General features: G+C 45.5%; 1 protein-coding gene across 1 annotated transcript in view; it reads left to right on the top strand.

Moving 5' to 3' along the window:
* Positions 1 to 19,926, top strand: part of LOC121555504 (grainyhead-like protein 2 homolog) — a 59,727-nt gene that overhangs the window by 28,595 nt on the left and 11,206 nt on the right. Inside the window, exons 7-10 of the mRNA XM_045213174.1 lie at positions 4,540 to 4,634; positions 11,060 to 11,218; positions 12,288 to 12,345; positions 18,354 to 18,493. Of these exons, the coding sequence (XP_045069109.1) occupies positions 4,540 to 4,634; positions 11,060 to 11,218; positions 12,288 to 12,345; positions 18,354 to 18,493 (452 nt within the window). The remainder of the gene's footprint in view (positions 1 to 4,539; positions 4,635 to 11,059; positions 11,219 to 12,287; positions 12,346 to 18,353; positions 18,494 to 19,926) is intronic.

Raw genomic sequence — 19,926 nt, 5'->3', positions numbered from 1 at the left:
GAGTGGCCTACCAAAAACAATAGAGAAAATGCATCCCATAACATTTTAACATGGAAATAGCTGATCTATCATTCAGTCTACAGTAGCAGCCAATGTGTGGTGTTCAATGTAGGCCTACATTCCATGAGACTTTTGAAGAAAACATGAAGGACTTGCCATTAACCTTTATCCACTCAGACAAGGAGGTGACTGAAAATGTTGTTGTGTTGTTTGATGCAAGGAACCACTGTACAAAATAATATGCGTCATTATTCCCATACCATTATTACAGAGAATCAGACAAATTATGCTACCCTCTGCCTATTGGCTATTTAGCTTATTCAAGCCTGCCTCAACACTGCCCCTTTAAGATCCTTTACCTGACTCGCTTTTCAAAGATGTCTAGAAATGGACACGTTTTGTGCTCTTGTAGGAAGCAATCACTCCCCTATTGCTGACTACAGATGATCTATAACTGGGCTAATAACTCACTAACTAGCAAAGGATATGAACAAATGATCTATAACTGGGCTAATAACTCACTAACTAGCAGAGGATATGAACACAATGTGCACACGTGGCTACATGCAGCTCTCGATTTGATCTCAAAACAAGCGCATCTACTCACGACCGCTCATGCTGTAAACACAGTCCAGTTCAAAGTAAATGGCACAGATACATATATGGCAATGGTCTATTTGCATATAGGCCTACTGCAGCTCTGAATGATTATGCCGCACCGGTATGTGTGGGCTGAGTGGTGCATGTCAATGCAATAGAATCCTACTCCGATGCGTTCTGACTACAACAACATCTCTGATATTTATTCTGCTTGGCAGTCCCGGTGGAGCTGCGCGGCAGTCTCAGGGCAATGTGGGAACATTGGTTAGATGGGGTTTTGGGGGGTAGAAAGGTTTTGGGGGGTAGAGGGGTTTTGGGGTTAGATGGGGTTTTGGGGGGTAGAGCGGTTAGATGGCGTAGAAGGGTTAGATGGGGTAGAGCGGGGTAGAGGGTTTTGGGCTAGAGGAGTTTTGGGGAGAGGGGTTTTGGAGGGTAGAGGAGTTTTTGGGGGTAGAGATGTTTTGGGGGTTTTGGGGGTAGAGAGGTTTTGGGGGTAGAGGGGTTTTGGGGGTAGAGAGATTTTGGGGGTAGAGGGATTTTGGGGGGTAGAGAGGTTTTGGGGGTAGAGGAGTGTTGGGGTAGAGAGGTTTGGTGGGTAGAGGGGTTTGGGGAGGGTTGGGGGTAGAGGGGGTAGAGGGGGTTTTGGGGGTAGAGGTGGTTTGGGGGTTAGATGGGGTAGAGGGGGTATAGGGGTTTGATGGTGTAGAGGGGTAGAGGGGGTAGAGGGGTTTTGTGGGGGAAGAGGGGGTTTGGGGGTAGATGGGGGTAGAGGGGTTTAAAGTGGTAGTTGAACTGACCTGTCCTGGGTTTAAAGTGGTAGTTGAACTGACCTGTCCTGGGTTTAAAGTGGTATTCGAACTGACCTGTCCTGGGTTAATAATGGTATTCGAACTGACCTGTCCTGGGTTAATAATGGTAGTTGAACTGACCTGTCCTGGGTTAATAATGGTAGTTGAACTGACCTGTCCTGGGTTAATAATGGTAGTTGAACTGACCTGTCCTGGGTTAATAATGGTATTCGAACTGACCTGTCCTGGGTTAATAATGGTAGTTGAACTGACCTGTCCTGGGGTAATAATGGTAGTTGAACTGACCTGTCCTGGGTTAATAATGGTAGTTGAACTGACCTGTCCTGGGGTAATAATGGTAGTTGAACTGACCTGTCCTGGGTTAATAATGGTAGTTGAACTGACCTGTCCTGGGTTAATAATGGTAGTTGAACTGACCTGTCCTGGGTTAATAATGGTAGTTGAACTGACCTGTCCTGGGTTAATAATGGTAGTTGAACTGACCTGTCCTGGGTTAATAATGGTAGTTGAACTGACCTGTCCTGGGTTAATAATGGTATTCGAACTGACCTGTCCTGGGTTAATAATGGTAGTTGAACTGACATGTCCTGGGTTAATAATGGTAGTTGAACTGACCTGTCCTGGGGTAATAATGGTAGTTGAACTGACCTGTCCTGGGTTAATAATGGTAGTTGAACTGACCTGTCCTGGGTTAATAATGGTATTCGAACTGACCTGTCCTGGGTTAATAATGGTAGTTGAACTGACATGTCCTGGGTTAATAATGGTAGTTGAACTGACCTGTCCTGGGTTAATAATGGTAGTTGAACTGACCTGTCCTGGGTTAATAATGGTAGTTGAACTGACCTGTCCTGGGTTAATAATGGTAGTTGAAATAAGAATTGCCTCCTGTGTTTCTCAGTGCTTTGAAGGCAGGGAGTTGGTTTACCTAGCCAGATAGGAGATTTCAAGAGCATGCCGTTTGATACCATAGGGTTCCTAATCAGCCTGAACAATGGCTTCCTGGTTTAGCTGATAACAGCTTCATCATATTGGCCTGTTCACATGTTTATAGTGGTTTCAGATAGAGTTGGTGTGGGGTTTGATGCAATAGCCACTTGTGGTTTTACTAAAAGAAAACCACATGTCAATTCTGAACTAACAAGACCTAGATATGTTTGAAGATAGTGTTGAATATGATTTTTCCTCCTCCATTGATATATTCAACCTGCATTCTAGTGTGTCTTATCATTGACTCTCAAGACTTCAGCTGGGTGGAAGGTTGAGGATGTGTTGTGAGAATGAATCCCATCTGACCTTCTTCCATTCTGTTCCCTCTTTCCCTCCCTCCTCTCCTTCCCTCCTTCCCTTCTTCCCTCCTTCCCTCCTCTCCCTCCCTCCTTCCCTCCTACGCTCCTCTCCCTCCGTCCTTCCCTCCTTCCCTCCTCTCCCTCCCTCCTCCTCTCCATCCCTCCTTCCCTCCTCTCCCTTCCTCCTTCCCTCCTTCCCTCCCTCCCTCCTCTCCCTCCCCTCCCTCCTTCCTTCCCTCCTTCCCTCCTCTCCCTCCTACCTTCCCTCCTACCCTCCTCCTCTCCTTCCATCCTTCCCTCCTCTCCCTCCCTCCTTCCCTCCTTCCCTCCTCTCCCTCTCCTTCCCTCCTATCCTTCCCTCCCCTCCCTCCTCTCCCTCCCTCCTTCCCTCCTTCCCTCCTTCCCTCCCTCCTTCCCTCCTTCCCTCCCTCCTTCCCTCCTACCCTCCTCCTCTCCTTCCCTCCTTCCCTCCTTCCCTCCTCTCCCTCCCACCTTCCCTCCTACCCTCCTCCTCTCCTTCCCTCCTTCCCTCCTCTCCCTCCCTCCTTCCCTCCTACCCTCCTCCTCTCCTTCCCTCCTTCCCTCCTCTCCCTCCCTCCTTTCATCCTTCCCTCCTCTCCCTCCCTCCTTCCCTCCTTCCCTCCTCTCCCTCCGTCCTTCCTTCCTTCCCTCCTCTCCCTCTCTCCTTCCCTCCCCTCCCTCCCGCCTTCCCTCCTTCCCTCCTCTCCCTCCCTACTTCCCTCCTACCCTCCTCCTCTCCTTCCCTCCTCTCCCTCCCTCCTTTCCTCCTTCCCTCCTCTCCCTCCCTCCTTCCCTCCTTCCCTCCTCTCCCTCCGTCCTTCCTTCCTTCCCTCCTCTCCCTCTCTCCTTCCCTCCCCTCCCTCCCGCCTTCCCTCCTTCCCTCCTTCCCTCCTCTCCCTCCCTCATCCTCTCCTTCCCTCCTTCCCTCCTCTCCCTCCTATCCTTCCCTCCCCTCCCTCCCTCCTCTCCCTCCTCTCCCTCCCTCCTTCCCTCCTTCCCTCCTCTCCCTCCCTCCTTCCCTCCTACCCTCCTCCTCTCTTTCCCTCCTTCCCTCATTCCCTCCTCTCCCTCCCACCTTCCCTCCTACCCTCCTCCTCTCCTCCCCTCCTCTCCCTCCCTCCTTCCCTCCTACCCTCCTCCTCTCCTTCCCTCCTTCCCTCCTCTCCCTCCCTTCCTCCTTCCCTCCTCTCCCTCCCTCCTTCCCTCCTCTCCCTCCGTCCTTCCTTCCTTCCCTCCTCTCCCTCTCTCCTTCCCTCCCCTCCCTCCCGCCTTCCCTCCTTCCCTCCACTCCCTCCCTCCTTCCCTCCTTCCCTCCTCTCCCTCCCTCCATCCTCTCCTTCCCTCCTTCCCTCCTCTCCCTCCCTCCTTCCCTTCCTCCTCTCACTCCCTCCTTCACTCCTTCCCTCCTCTCCCTCCCTCCTTCCCTCCTTCCCTTCCCTCCTCTCCCTCCCTCCCTCCCTCCCTCCTCCCTCCCTCCCTCCCTCCCTCCCTCCCTCCCTCCCTCCCTCCCTCCCTCCCTCCTTCCTTCCTTCCCTCCTCTCCCTCCCTCCTTTCCTCCTTCCCTCCTCTCCCTCCCTCCTTCCCTCCCTCCCTCCCTCCCTCCCTCCTTCCCTCCTCTCATCCCTCCTTCTCTCCCTCCCTCCCTCCCTCCCTCCCTCCCTCCCTCCCTCCCTCCCTCCCTCCCTCCTCTCCCTCCCTCCTTCCCTCCTTCCCTCCTTCCCTTCCCTCCTTCCTTCCTTCCCTCCTCTCCCTCCCTCCTTCCCTCCTCTCATCCCTCCTTCCCTCCCTCCCTCCCTCCCTCCCTCCCTCCTCCTCTCCAGCGGACTATAAGGAGAGCTTCAACACCATCGGTAACATTGAGGAGATTGCCTACAATGCTGTCTCCTTCACCTGGGATGTGAACGAAGAGGCCAAGGTAAAAACAACATGGGCAGCGTAGAGTATCTGAAGTTTGTAATTTCATTGTGTGTTATTAGAACAGGTCATTGTGTGTTATTAGAACAGGTCATTGTGTGTTATTAGAACAGGTCATTGTGTGTTATTAGAACAGGTCATTGTGTGTTATTAGAACAGGTCATTGTCTGTTATTAGAGCAGGTTATTGTGTGTTATTAGAACATGTCATTGTGTGTTATTAGAACAGGTTATTGTGTGTTATTAGAACAGGTTATTGTGTGTTATTAGAACAGGTCATTGTGTGTTATTAGAACAGGTCATTGTGTGTTATTAGAACAGGTCATTGTGTGTTATTAGAACAGGTCATTGTGTGTTATTAGAGCAGGTTATTGTGTGTTATTAGAGCAGGTTATTGTGTGTTATTAGAACATGTCATTGTGTGTTATTAGAACAGGTTATTGTGTGTTATTAGAACAGGTCATTGTGTGTTATTAGAACAGGTCATTGTGTGGGGATGGTTTTATTATGCTAATTAGATTTCAGCGTGTCTACAGAGTAAAGGTGACGATTCAACTACAATACAATACCACAGTCCCCATAGTCCACATAGTCCCCACAGTCCACACATTCCACATAGTCAACATAGCCCCCACAGTCCACATAGTCCCCACAGTCCACATAGTCAACATAGTCCCCATAGTCCCCATAGTCCCCATAGTCCCCATAGTCCCCACAGTCCCCACAGTCCACATAGTCCACACAGTCTCCACAGTCCACATAGTCCACATAGTCCCCACAGTCCACACAGTCCCCATTGTCCACACAATCCACACAGTCCACACAGTCCACACAGTCCACACAGTCCACACAGTCCACACAATCCCCACAGTCCACACAATCCACACAATCCCCACAGTCCGCACAGTCCACACAGTCCACACAATCCCCACAGTCCACACAGTCCACACAGTCCACACAGTCCACACAGTCCACATAGTCCACACAGTCCACACAGTCCACACAGTCCACACAGTCCACATAGTCCACACATTCCACACAGTCCACACAGTCCCCACATTCCACACAGTCCACACAGTCCCCACAGTCCATACAGTCCACACAATCCCCATTGTCCACACAATCCACACAGTCCACACAGTCCCCACATTCTACACAGTCCACACAGTCCACACAATCCCCACAGTCCACACAATCCCCACAGTCCACACAATCCACATAGTCCACATAGTCCCCACAGTCCACACAGTCCACACAATCCACATAGTCCACACAGTCCACACATTCCACATAGTCAACATAGCCCCCACAGTCCACATAGTCCACACAGTCCACATAGTCAACATAGCCCCCATAGTCCCCATAGTCCCCACAGTCCACATAGTCCACACAGTCTCCACAGTCCACATAGTCCACATAGTCCCCACAGTCCACACAGTCCCCATTGTCCACACAATCCACACAGTCCACACAGTCCCCACATTCTACACAGTCCACACAGTCCACACAATCCCCACAGTCCACACAATCCACACAGTCCACACAGTCCACACAGTCCCCACAGTCCACATAGTCCACACAGTCCACACAGTCCACACAATCCCCACAGTCCGCACAGTCCACACAGTCCACACAATCCCCACAGTCCACACAGTCCACACAGTCCACACAGTCCACACAGTCCACATAGTCCACACAGTCCACACAGTCCACATAGTCCACACAGTCCACATAGTCCACACAGTCCACACAGTCCACACAGTCCACACAGTCCACATAGTCCACACAGTCCACACAGTCCACACAGTCCACACAGTCCACACAGTCCACACAGTCCACATAGTCCCCACATTCCACACAGTCCACACATTCCACACAGTCCACACAGTCCCCACATTCCACACAGTCCACACAGTCCCCACAGTCCATACAGTCCACACAATCCCCATTGTCCACACAATCCACACAGTCCACACAGTCCCCACATTCTACACAGTCCACACAGTCCACACAATCCCCACAGTCCACACAGTCCACATAGCCCCCACAGTCCACATAGTCCCCACAGTCCCCACAGTCCACACATTCCACACAATCCACACAATCCCCATAGTCCACATAGTCCCCACAGTCCACATAGTCCACACAGTCCACACACACGTATTGCCTGCAGCAACATACTGGCCCAGTATCCTATTAGTCTCTCTTTCTCCCTCTCTCTCTCTCTCTCTCTCTCTCTCTCTCTCTCTCTCTCTCTCTCTCTCTCTCTCTCTCTCTCTCTCTCTCTCTCTCTCTCTCTCTCTCTCTCTCTCTCTCTCTCTCTCTCTCTCTCTCTCTCTCTCTCTCTCTCTCTCTCTCTCTCTCTCTCTCTCTCTCTCTCTCTCTCTCTCTCTCTCTCTCTCTCCCTCCTCTCTCTCTCTCTTTTCTCTCTCTCTCTCTCTCTCTCTCTCTCTCTCTCTCTCTCTCTCTCTCTCTCTCCCTCTCTCTCTCTCTTGCTCTCTCTCTCTCTCTCTCTCTCTCTCTCTCTCTCTCTCTCTCTCTCTCTCTCTCTCTCTCTCTCTCTCACTCTCTCTCTCTCTCTCTCATTCTTCCTGCTCTCTCTCTCTCTCTCTCTCTCTCTCTCTCTCTCTCTCTCTCTCTCTCTCTCTCTCTCTCTCTCTCTCTCTCTCTCTCTCTCTCTCTCTCTCTTCTCTCTCTCTCTCTCTCTCTCTCTCTCTCTCTCTCTCTCTCTCTCTCTCTCTCTCTCTCTCTCTCTCTCTCTCTCTCCCTCTCTCTCTCTCTCTCTATCTGTTTGGCTCCACCATTGCAGTAATACAGTACTGGAAGGCCATTGTAATCACAAGGCTCTGGACAAAGAACCTGCTGGAAGAAATCCAACCCAGCTCAACTCTCTGAGCTAATATTTACTCTCCTCTCTGACGGGGTGCTGTCATGTGCTATAGCCTATTGAGGTTCAACAATCCCACCTCACAAGAATAATCCAGTTTTCCTTGATAGTAGTGCTGTATGTAACCCTCTGATTCAAAGATGTTCACTCATGGACGGTGTTCATTGTTCCCAGTCTCCACAAAGTCTTTCTTCTTTGTTTTACGGGACCACTGTACCTGAAACACTCCCAATTAGTTGTATTTCCTGATAACTATCTTCCCATGCTCTGTAACTCCAGCCATTCCTAGTTGTAGTCTCCATCTGTGAGGTAAAGTCCTATGTTTATGTATTATAGGAAGTGATCCCCTCCAGACGACCCCCAGCAGCCATAGTTTCTGCTTCACAGATCAAGAGGGCTTTAAAAGGCCTGTTAATACAGAGGTTATAGCCTCTATTCAGATAAATACAAAACACTGTCTGAGAATACACCTATTTTAGGGGGGGGCAAAAACACAATGATGTGTTTGTCCACATGTTGAAACATGATGGTTCAGGGAGTACTGTTGTGAGAGAAAATAAAATAGGACTGTTTTAGTCTAAACTGTTTTTGTAGTCTAAACTGTTTTTGTAGTCTAAACTGTAAAAATAAGAAACATTTGAGTTTATCCTATTTTCTCTGTGATATGCTGTGGCCCCGGGGCAGACATACTGTTGAGACCATGGCTTGTCTCAGCACATCCCAGCTCTGTTCTGCTCTGTTCTGTTCTCTCCTTATGGGAGAAATGCCTTACTAACGCAGGCTGACTAGCCTGTATGAGACACCACAGCCATAGAACAGTGGGAGCTGGCCCTATTCTTACGTAATAACGTGTAGTCCTGTATGAGACACCACAGCCATAGAACAGTGGGAGCTGGCCCTATTCTTACGTAATAACGTGTAGTCCTGTATGAGACACCACAGCCATAGAACAGTGGGAGCTGGCCCTATTCTTACGTAATAACGTGTAGTCCTGTATGAGACACCACAGCCATAGAACAGTGGGAGCTGGCCCTATTCTTACGTAATAACGTGTAGTCCTGTATGAGACACCACAGCCATAGAACAGTGGGAGCTGGCCCTATTCTTACGTAATAACGTGTAGTCCTGTATGAGACACCACAGCCATAGAACAGTGGGAGCTGGCCCTATTCTTACGTAACAACGTGTAGTCCTGTATGAGACACCACAGCCATAGAACAGTGGGAGCTGGCCCTATTCTTACGTAATAACGTGTAGTCCTGTATGAGACACCACAGCCATAGAACAGTGGGAGCTGGCCCTATTCTTACGTAATAACGTGTAGTCCTGTATGAGACACCACAGCCATAGAACAGTGGGAGCTGGCCCTATTCTTACGTAATAACGTGTAGTCCTGTATGAGACACCACAGCCATAGAACAGTGGGAGCTGGCCCTATTCTTACGTAATAACGTGTAGTCCTGTATGAGACACCACAGCCATAGAACAGTGGGAGCTGGCCTATTCTTACGTAATAACGTGTAGTCCTGTATGAGACACCACAGCCATAGAACAGTGGGAGCTGGCCCTATTCTTACGTAATAACGTGTAGTCCTGTATGAGACACCACAGCCATAGAACAGTGGGAGCTGGCCCTATTCTTACGTAATAACGTGTAGTCCTGTATGAGACACCACAGCCATAGAACAGTGGGAGCTGGCCCTATTCTTACGTAATAACGTGTAGTCCTGTATGAGACACCACAGCCATAGAACAGTGGGAGCTGGCCCTATTCTTACGTAATAACGTGTAGTCCTGTATGAGACACCACAGCCATAGAACAGTGGGAGCTGGCCCTATTCTTACGTAATAACGTGTAGTCCTGTATGAGACACCACAGCCATAGAACAGTGGGAGCTGGCCCTATTCTTACGTAATAACGTGTAGTCCTGTATGAGACACCACAGCCATAGAACAGTGGGAGCTGGCCCTATTCTTACGTAATAACGTGTAGTCCTGTATGAGACACCACAGCCATAGAACAGTGGGAGCTGGCCCTATTCTTACGTAATAACGTGTAGTCCTGTATGAGACACCACAGCCATAGAACAGTGGGAGCTGGCCCTATTCTTACGTAATAACGTGTAGTCCTGTATGAGACACCACAGCCATAGAACAGTGGGAGCTGGCCCTATTCTTACGTAATAACGTGTAGTCCTGTATGAGACACCACAGCCATAGAACAGTGGGAGCTGGCCCTATTCTTACGTAATAACGTGTAGTCCTGTATGAGACACCACAGCCATAGAACAGTGGGAGCTGGCCCTATTCTTACGTAATAACGTGTAGTCCTGTATGAGACACCACAGCCATAGAACAGTGGGAGCTGGCCCTATTCTTACGTAATAACGTGTAGTCCTGTATGAGACACCACAGCCATAGAACAGTGGGAGCTGGCCCTATTCTTACGTAATAACGTGTAGTCCTGTATGAGACACCACAGCCATAGAACAGTGGGAGCTGGCCCTATTCTTACGTAATAACGTGTAGTCCTGTATGAGACACCACAGCCATAGAACAGTGGGAGCTGGCCCTATTCTTACGTAATAACGTGTAGTCCTGTATGAGACACCACAGCCATAGAACAGTGGGAGCTGGCCCTATTCTTACGTAATAACGTGTAGTCCTGTATGAGACACCACAGCCATAGAACAGTGGGAGCTGGCCCTATTCTTACGTAATAACGTGTAGTCCTGTATGAGACACCACAGCCATAGAACAGTGGGAGCTGGCCCTATTCTTACGTAATAACGTGTAGTCCTGTATGAGACACCACAGCCATAGAACAGTGGGAGCTGGCCCTATTCTTACGTAATAACGTGTAGTCCTGTATGAGACACCACAGCCATAGAACAGTGGGAGCTGGCCCTATTCTTACGTAATAACGTGTAGTCCTGTATGAGACACCACAGCCATAGAACAGTGGGAGCTGGCCCTATTCTTACGTAATAACGTGTAGTCCTGTATGAGACACCACAGCCATAGAACAGTGGGAGCTGGCCCTATTCTTACGTAATAACGTGTAGTCCTGTATGAGACACCACAGCCATAGAACAGTGGGAGCTGGCCCTATTCTTACGTAATAACGTGTAGTCCTGTATGAGACACCACAGCCATAGAACAGTGGGAGCTGGCCCTATTCTTACGTAATAACGTGTAGTCCTGTATGAGACACCACAGCCATAGAACAGTGGGAGCTGGCCCTATTCTTACGTAATAACGTGTAGTCCTGTATGAGACACCACAGCCATAGAACAGTGGGAGCTGGCCCTATTCTTACGTAATAACGTGTAGTAATACGGTTCCCATGCTTTGTGCAGTTTGATATTTTGTAAATATGAATATGCTGTTGTATTTGGAAGATCTCCCAACTGAGATATAGGTTTTATTAACTGACTGGTTTGTCTGGTTCTAGCTGAACGGAACTCACTGGCACTGCTCTCTGTCTCCGATTGGTCAGTTGGCAGGAATCTGATTTGTTCTGTCCCTCTGATTGGTTAGATCTTTATCACAGTGAACTGTCTGAGTACAGACTTCTCATCTCAGAAGGGGGTGAAAGGTCTTCCTCTGATGATCCAGATTGACACCTACAGTTACAACAACCGCAGCAACAAGCCCCTCCACAGAGCCTACTCTCAGATCAAGGTCTTCTGTGACAAGGTGAGTCTCTCTCTCTCTGACATCTGACCTCTAACTCCTTCATAACCCATTTCACTAATTAACTTTTATTCCTGAAGAGCTGCATTTAGATCTTCAGATCCCCTCCTTGCACTATGATTCATCCTCCCCTGTACTGTTAGAATCTCAAATAGAGTCCAGAGTTTCTGACACTCTGCCTCCCCCAGGTGGCTTCTGTATATAAAACAATCTCCTTAGTTAAATGATAGTCTGTTCTCACAGCAGAGCGTCTGGAGAGAGAGACTAGTTACAAACTGTAATAATTCTCATCAGTGCTGTTGGATGTGAAGCTGCTTCACCCATCCATCCACTCATTCATTTATTAATCCACCCATCCATCCCCTCATTCATTTATTAATCCATCCATCCACTCATTCATTTATTAATCCATCCATCCATCCACTCATTCATTTATTAATCCATCCATCCATCCACTCATTCATTTATTAATCCATCCCTCCATCCACTCATTCATTTATTAATCCATCCATCCACTCATTCATTTATTAATCCATCCATCCATCCACTCATTCATTTATTAATCCATCCATCCATCCACTCATTAAATTATTAAACCATCCATCCATCCACTCATTCATTTATTAATCCATCCCTCCATCCACTCATTAAATTATTAAACCATCCATCCATCCATCCACTCATTCATTTATTAATCCATCCATCCACTCATTCATTTATTAATCCATCCATCCACTCATTCATATATTAATCCATCCATCCACTCATTAAATTATTAAACCATCCATCCATCCATCCACTCATTCATTTATTAATCCATCCATCTATCCACTCCTTCATTTATTAATCCATCCATCATCCATTCATTCATTTATTGATCCATCCATGCATCCACTCATTCATTTATTGATCCATCATTCCAGCCACTCATTCATTTATTAATCAATCCATTCATCCACTCATTCATATATTAATCCATCCATCCAATCATTAAATTATTAAACCATCCATCTATCCACTTCTTCATTTATTAATCCATCTGTTCACTCATTTATTTGTCTGTTTGTTCCAGGGAGCTGAGAGGAAGATAAGAGATGAGGAAAGGAAACAGAACCGCAAGAAGACTAAAGGTTAGACACCAAATGACCTACACTGTTACCTACACTGTTACCTACACTGTTATCTACACTGTTACCTACACTGTTACCTACACTGTTACCTACACTGTTACCTGTACTGTTACCTACACTGTTACCTGTACTGTTACCTACACTGTTACCTACACTGTTACCTGTACTGTTACCTGTACTGTTACCTACACTGTTACCTACACTGTTACCTACACTGTTACCTACACTGTTACCTACACTGTTACCTACACTGTTACCTGTACTGTTACCTACACTGTTACCTACACTGTTACCTACACTGTTACCTACACTGTTACCTGTACTGTTACCTGTACTGTTACCTGTACTGTTACCTACACTGTTACCTACACTGTTACCTACACTGTTACCTACACTGTTCCCTACACTGTTACCTACACTGTTACCTACACTGTTACCTACACTGTTACCTACACTGTTACCTACACTGTTACCTACACTGTTACCTACACTGTTACCTACACTGTTACCTACACTGTTACCTACACTGTTACCTGTACTGTTACCTGTACTGTTACCTACACTGTTACCTGTACTGTTACCTACACTGTTACCTACACTGTTACCTACACTGTTACCTACACTGTTACCTGTACTGTTACCTACACTGTTACCTACACTGTTACCTACACTGTTACCTACACTGTTACCTGTACTGTTACCTACACTGTTACCTGTACTGTTACCTACACTGTTACCTACACTGTTACCTGTACTGTTACCTGTACTGTTACCTACACTGTTACCTACACTGTTACCTACACTGTTACCTACACTGTTACCTACACTGTTACCTACACTGTTACCTACACTGTTACCTGTACTGTTACCTACACTGTTACCTGTACTGTTACCTGTACTATTACTTACACTGTTACCTACACTGTTACCTACACTGTTACCTACACTGTTACCTACACTGTTACCTGTACTGTTACCTACACTGTTACCTACACTGTTACCTACACTGTTACCTACACTGTTACCTACACTGTTACCTACACTGTTACCTGTACTGTTACCTACACTGTTACCTACACTGTTACCTACACTGTTACCTACACTGTTACCTGTACTGTTACCTACACTGTTACCTACACTGTTACCTACACTGTTACCTACACTGTTACCTACACTGTTACCTACACTGTTACCTGTACTGTTACCTACACTGTTACCTGTACTGTTACCTACACTGTTACCTACACTGTTACCTACACTGTTACCTACACTGTTACCTACACTGTTACCTACACTGTTACCTACACTGTTACCTGTACTGTTACCTGTACTGTTACCTACACTGTTACCTGTACTGTTACCTACACTGTTACCTACACTGTTACCTACACTGTTACCTACACTGTTACCTGTACTGTTACCTACACTGTTACCTACACTGTTACCTACACTGTTACCTACACTGTTACCTGTACTGTTACCTACACTGTTACCTGTACTGTTACCTACACTGTTACCTACACTGTTACCTGTACTGTTACCTGTACTGTTACCTACACTGTTACCTACACTGTTACCTACACTGTTACCTACACTGTTACCTACACTGTTACCTACACTGTTACCTGTACTGTTACCTGTACTGTTACCTACACTGTTACCTGTACTGTTACCTGTACTATTACTTACACTGTTACCTACACTGTTACCTACACTGTTACCTACACTGTTACCTACACTGTTACCTGTACTGTTACCTACACTGTTACCTACACTGTTACCTACACTGTTACCTACACTGTTACCTACACTGTTACCTACACTGTTACCTGTACTGTTACCTACACTGTTACCTACACTGTTACCTACACTGTTACCTACACTGTTACCTGTACTGTTACCTACACTGTTACCTACACTGTTACCTACACTGTTACCTACACTGTTACCTACACTGTTACCTACACTGTTACCTGTACTGTTACCTGTACTGTTACCTACACTGTTACCTGTACTGTTACCTACACTGTTACCTACACTGTTACCTACACTGTTACCTACACTGTTACCTACACTGTTACCTACACTGTTACCTGTACTGTTACCTACACTGTTACCTACACTGTTACCTACACTGTTACCTACACTGTTACCTACACTGTTACCTGTACTGTTACCTACACTGTTACCTACACTGTTACCTGTACTGTTACCTACACTGTTACCTGTACTGTTACCTACACTGTTACCTGTACTGTTACCTGTACTGTTACCTGTACTGTTACCTGTACTGTTACCTACACTGTTACATACACTGTTACCTACACTGTTACCTACACTGTTACCTGTACTGTTACCTGTACTGTTACCTACACTGTTACCTACACTGTTCCTACACTGTTACCTACACTGTTACCTACACTGTTACCTGTACTGTTACCTGTACTGTTACCTACACTGTTACCTACACTGTTACCTACACTGTTACCTACACTGTTAACTACACTGTTACCTGTACTGTTACCTGTACTGTTACCTACACTGTTACCTACACTGTTACCTACACTGTTACCTACACTGTTACCTACACTGTTACCTACACTGTTACCTGCACTGTTACCTACACTGTTACCTGTACTGTGACCTACACTGTTACCTGTACTGTTACCTACACTGTTACCTACACTGTTCCCTACACTGTTACCTACACTGTTACCTACACTGTTACCTGCACTGTTACCTGTACTGTTACCTGTACTGTTACCTACACTGTTACCTGTACTGTTACCTACACTGTTACCTACACTGTTACCTGTACTGTTACCTACACTGTTACATGTACTGTTACCTGTACTGTTACCTACACTGTTACCTGTACTGTTACCTACACTGTTACCTACACTGTTACCTACACTGTTACCTACACTGTTACCTACACTGTTACCTGTACTGTTACCTGTACTGTTACCTACACTGTTACCTGTACTGTTACCTACACTGTTACCTACACTGTTACCTACACTGTTACCTACACTGTTACCTGTACTGTTACCTGTACTGTTACCTGTACTGTTACCTACACTGTTACCTACACTGTTACCTACACTGTTACCTACACTGTTCCCTACACTGTTACCTACACTGTTACCTACACTGTTACCTACACTGTTACCTACACTGTTACCTGTACTGTTACCTGTACTGTTACCTGTACTGTTACCTACACTGTTACCTACACTGTTACCTACACTGTTACCTACACTGTTACCTGTACTGTTACCTGTACTGTTACCTACACTGTTACCTGTACTGTTACCTACACTGTTACCTGTACTGTTACCTACACTGTTACCTACACTGTTACCTACACTGTTACCTACACTGTTACCTGTACTGTTACCTACACTGTTACCTACACTGTTACCTACACTGTTACCTACACTGTTACCTGTCACTGTTACCTACACTGTTACCTGTACTGTTACCTGCACTGTTACCTACACTGTTACCTGTACTGTTACCTGTACTGTTACCTACACTGTTACCTACACTGTTACCTACACTGTTACCTACACTGTTACCTACACTGTTACCTACACTGTTACCTGTACTGTTACCTGTACTGTTACCTACACTGTTACCTGTACTGTTACCTGTACTGTTACTCTACACTGTTACCTACACTGTTACCTACACTGTTACCTGCACTGTTACCTACACTGTTACCTACACTGTTACCTGTACTGTTACCTACACTGTTACCTACACTGTTACCTACACTGTTACCTACACTGTTACCTGTACTGTTACCTACACTGTTACCTACACTGTTACCTACACTGTTACCTACACTGTTACCTGTACTGTTACCTACACTGTTACCTGTACTGTTACCTGTACTGTTACCTACACTGTTACCTGTACTGTTACCTACACTGTTACCTACACTGTTACCTACACTGTTACCTACACTGTTACCTACACTGTTACCTACACTGTTACCTGTACTGTTACCTACACTGTTACCTACACTGTTACCTACACTGTTACCTACACTGTTACCTACACTGTTACCTGTACTGTTACCTACACTGTTACCTACACTGTTACCTGTACTGTTACCTACACTGTTACCTGTACTGTTACCTACACTGTTACCTGTACTGTTACCTGTACTGTTACCTGTACTGTTACCTGTACTGTTACCTACACTGTTACATACACTGTTACCTACACTGTTACCTACACTGTTACCTGTACTGTTACCTGTACTGTTACCTACACTGTTACCTACACTGTTCCTACACTGTTACCTACACTGTTACCTACACTGTTACCTGTACTGTTACCTGTACTGTTACCTACACTGTTACCTACACTGTTACCTACACTGTTACCTACACTGTTAACTACACTGTTACCTGTACTGTTACCTGTACTGTTACCTACACTGTTACCTACACTGTTACCTACACTGTTACCTACACTGTTACCTACACTGTTACCTACACTGTTACCTACACTGTTACCTACACTGTTACCTGTACTGTGACCTACACTGTTACCTGTACTGTTACCTACACTGTTACCTACACTGTTCCCTACACTGTTACCTACACTGTTACCTACACTGTTACCTACACTGTTACCTGTACTGTTACCTGTACTGTTACCTACACTGTTACCTGTACTGTTACCTACACTGTTACCTACACTGTTACCTGTACTGTTACCTACACTGTTACATGTACTGTTACCTGTACTGTTACCTACACTGTTACCTGTACTGTTACCTACACTGTTACCTACACTGTTACCTACACTGTTACCTACACTGTTACCTACACTGTTACCTGTACTGTTACCTGTACTGTTACCTACACTGTTACCTGTACTGTTACCTACACTGTTACCTACACTGTTACCTACACTGTTACCTACACTGTTACCTGTACTGTTACCTGTACTGTTACCTGTACTGTTACCTACACTGTTACCTACACTGTTACCTACACTGTTACCTACACTGTTCCCTACACTGTTACCTACACTGTTACCTACACTGTTACCTACACTGTTACCTACACTGTTACCTGTACTGTTACCTGTACTGTTACCTGTACTGTTACCTACACTGTTACCTACACTGTTACCTACACTGTTACCTACACTGTTACCTGTACTGTTACCTGTACTGTTACCTACACTGTTACCTGTACTGTTACCTACACTGTTACCTGTACTGTTACCTACACTGTTACCTGTACTGTTACCTGTACTGTTACCTACACTGTTACCTGTACTGTTACCTACACTGTTACCTACACTGTTACCTACACTGTTACCTACACTGTTACCTACACTGTTACCTACACTGTTACCTGTAATGTTACCTACACTGTTACCTGTACTGTTACCTACACTGTTACCTACACTGTTACCTACACTGTTACCTACACTGTTACCTACACTGTTACCTACACTGTTACCTGTACTGTTACCTACACTGTTACCTACACTGTTACCTACACTGTTACCTACACTGTTACCTACACTGTTACCTGTAATGTTACCTACACTGTTACCTACACTGTTACCTGTAATGTTACCTACACTGTTACCTACACTGTTACCTACACTGTTACCTGTAATGTTACCTACACTGTTACCTACACTGTTACCTACACTGTTACCTACACTGTTACCTGTAATGTTACCTACACTGTTACCTGTACTATTACTTACACTGTTCCCTGCACTTGGTGGCATACAACCTAACGTTTCAGGCTAAAATTACATCCAGACATCATGGATGAAGAGACAGTGTTGCAATTGTCTTGTTTTGAAACTATTTGTATGTGATTTAAAGGGTCAATCTGCAGTCTAAACAATAAGAAAGCGTCCACCCCGCCACTGTTGTTGTAAAGATTGAGGGATTGGGCTGGAGATGTGCCTGCATGTGGCTGCTCACTCCGTACAGGTGTTCTAACCACTGGTGTGTGTTCCAGGGAAGGATGGAGGGCTGGGGGTGATAAGTCTCCCTAAGAAGCCTGACAGCACCTACTTCAAGACCATGACTGACCTGGACGCCCAGCCTGTACTCTTCATCCCTGACGTCCACTTTGGAAACCTGCAGAGGGCTGGACAGGTCAGATACACATCAGGTCTGCGTCCCAAATGGTATCCTATTCCCTTTATAGTGCACTTCATAGGGAATAGGGTGCCATTTGGGACAGGAATAGGAAAGCTAATCAAGTCAACTTTTTAAAAGATCAATTTAACGATATTTTCAACGACCAACAGTAGCCTACACATGAACTTAATGTGTTAGACTGGAGTCTGTCAAGGGTCTGCTGTTCCTATATCTAACATGATTGGTACTGTAGAATCAATGTCTGGCTAAAGACTGTGTTTAAACAGATAACCAGCGCGCTAACTAAAACTGCCTTACCTTTCAGAGTGCCCATTGGAATCTGTAGATTAGAATATGTCACAACTTCCTTCACCATCTGTCTCATCAGACCTTTGCTGATACATTATGGGTCTAAAGATGCCTTGGTTAACTTATCACTGATCTGATACATTATGGGTCTAAAGATGCCTTGGTTAACTTATCAATGATCTGATATATTATGGGTCTAAAGATGCCTTAGTTAACTTATCAATGATCTGATACATTATGGGTCTAAAGATGCCTTGGTTAACTTATCACTGATCTGATACATTATGGGTCTAAAGATGCCTTGGTTAACTTATCACTGATCTGATACATTATGGGTCTAAAGATGCCTTGGTTAACTTATCAATGATCTGATACATTATAGGTCTAAAGATGCCTTGGTTAACTTATCACTGATCTGATACATTATGGGTCTAAAGATGCCTTGGTTAACTTATCACTGATCTGATACATTATGGGTCTAAAGATGCCTTGGTTAACTTATCAATGATCTGATACATTATGGGTCTAAAGATGCCTTGGTTAACTTATCAATGATCTGATACATTATGGGTCTAAAGATGCCTTGGTTAACTTATCACTGATCTGATACATTATGGGTCTAAAGATGCCTTGGTTAACTTATCACTGATCTGATACATTATGGGTCTAAAGATTCCTTGGTTAACTTATCAATGATCTGATACATTATGGGTCTAAAGATGCCTTGGTTAACTTATCACTGATCTGATACATTATGGGTCTAAAGATGCCTTGGTTAACTTATCAATGATCTGATACATTATGGGTCTAAAGATGCCTTGGTTAACTTATCACTGATCTGATACAATATGGGTCTAAAGATGCCTTGGTTAACTTATCAATGATCTGATACAATATGGGTCTAAAGATGCCTTAGTTAACTTATCAATGATCTGATACAATATGGGTCTAAAGATGCCTTGGTTAACTTATCACTGATCTGATACATTATGGGTCTAAAGATGCCTTGGTTAACTTATCACTGATCTGATACATTATGGGTCTAAAGATGCCTTGGTTAACTTATCACTGATCTGATACATTATGGGTCTAAAGATGCCTTGGTTAACTTATCACTGATCTGATACATTATGGGTCTA

The sequence above is a fragment of the Coregonus clupeaformis genome, unplaced genomic scaffold, assembly GCF_020615455.1.
Source record: "Coregonus clupeaformis isolate EN_2021a unplaced genomic scaffold, ASM2061545v1 scaf0085, whole genome shotgun sequence".
NCBI lineage: Eukaryota > Metazoa > Chordata > Actinopteri > Salmoniformes > Salmonidae > Coregonus > Coregonus clupeaformis.
The sequence above is the reverse complement of the archived record's forward strand: the minus strand, read 5'-3'. Positions and strand labels throughout refer to the sequence as shown.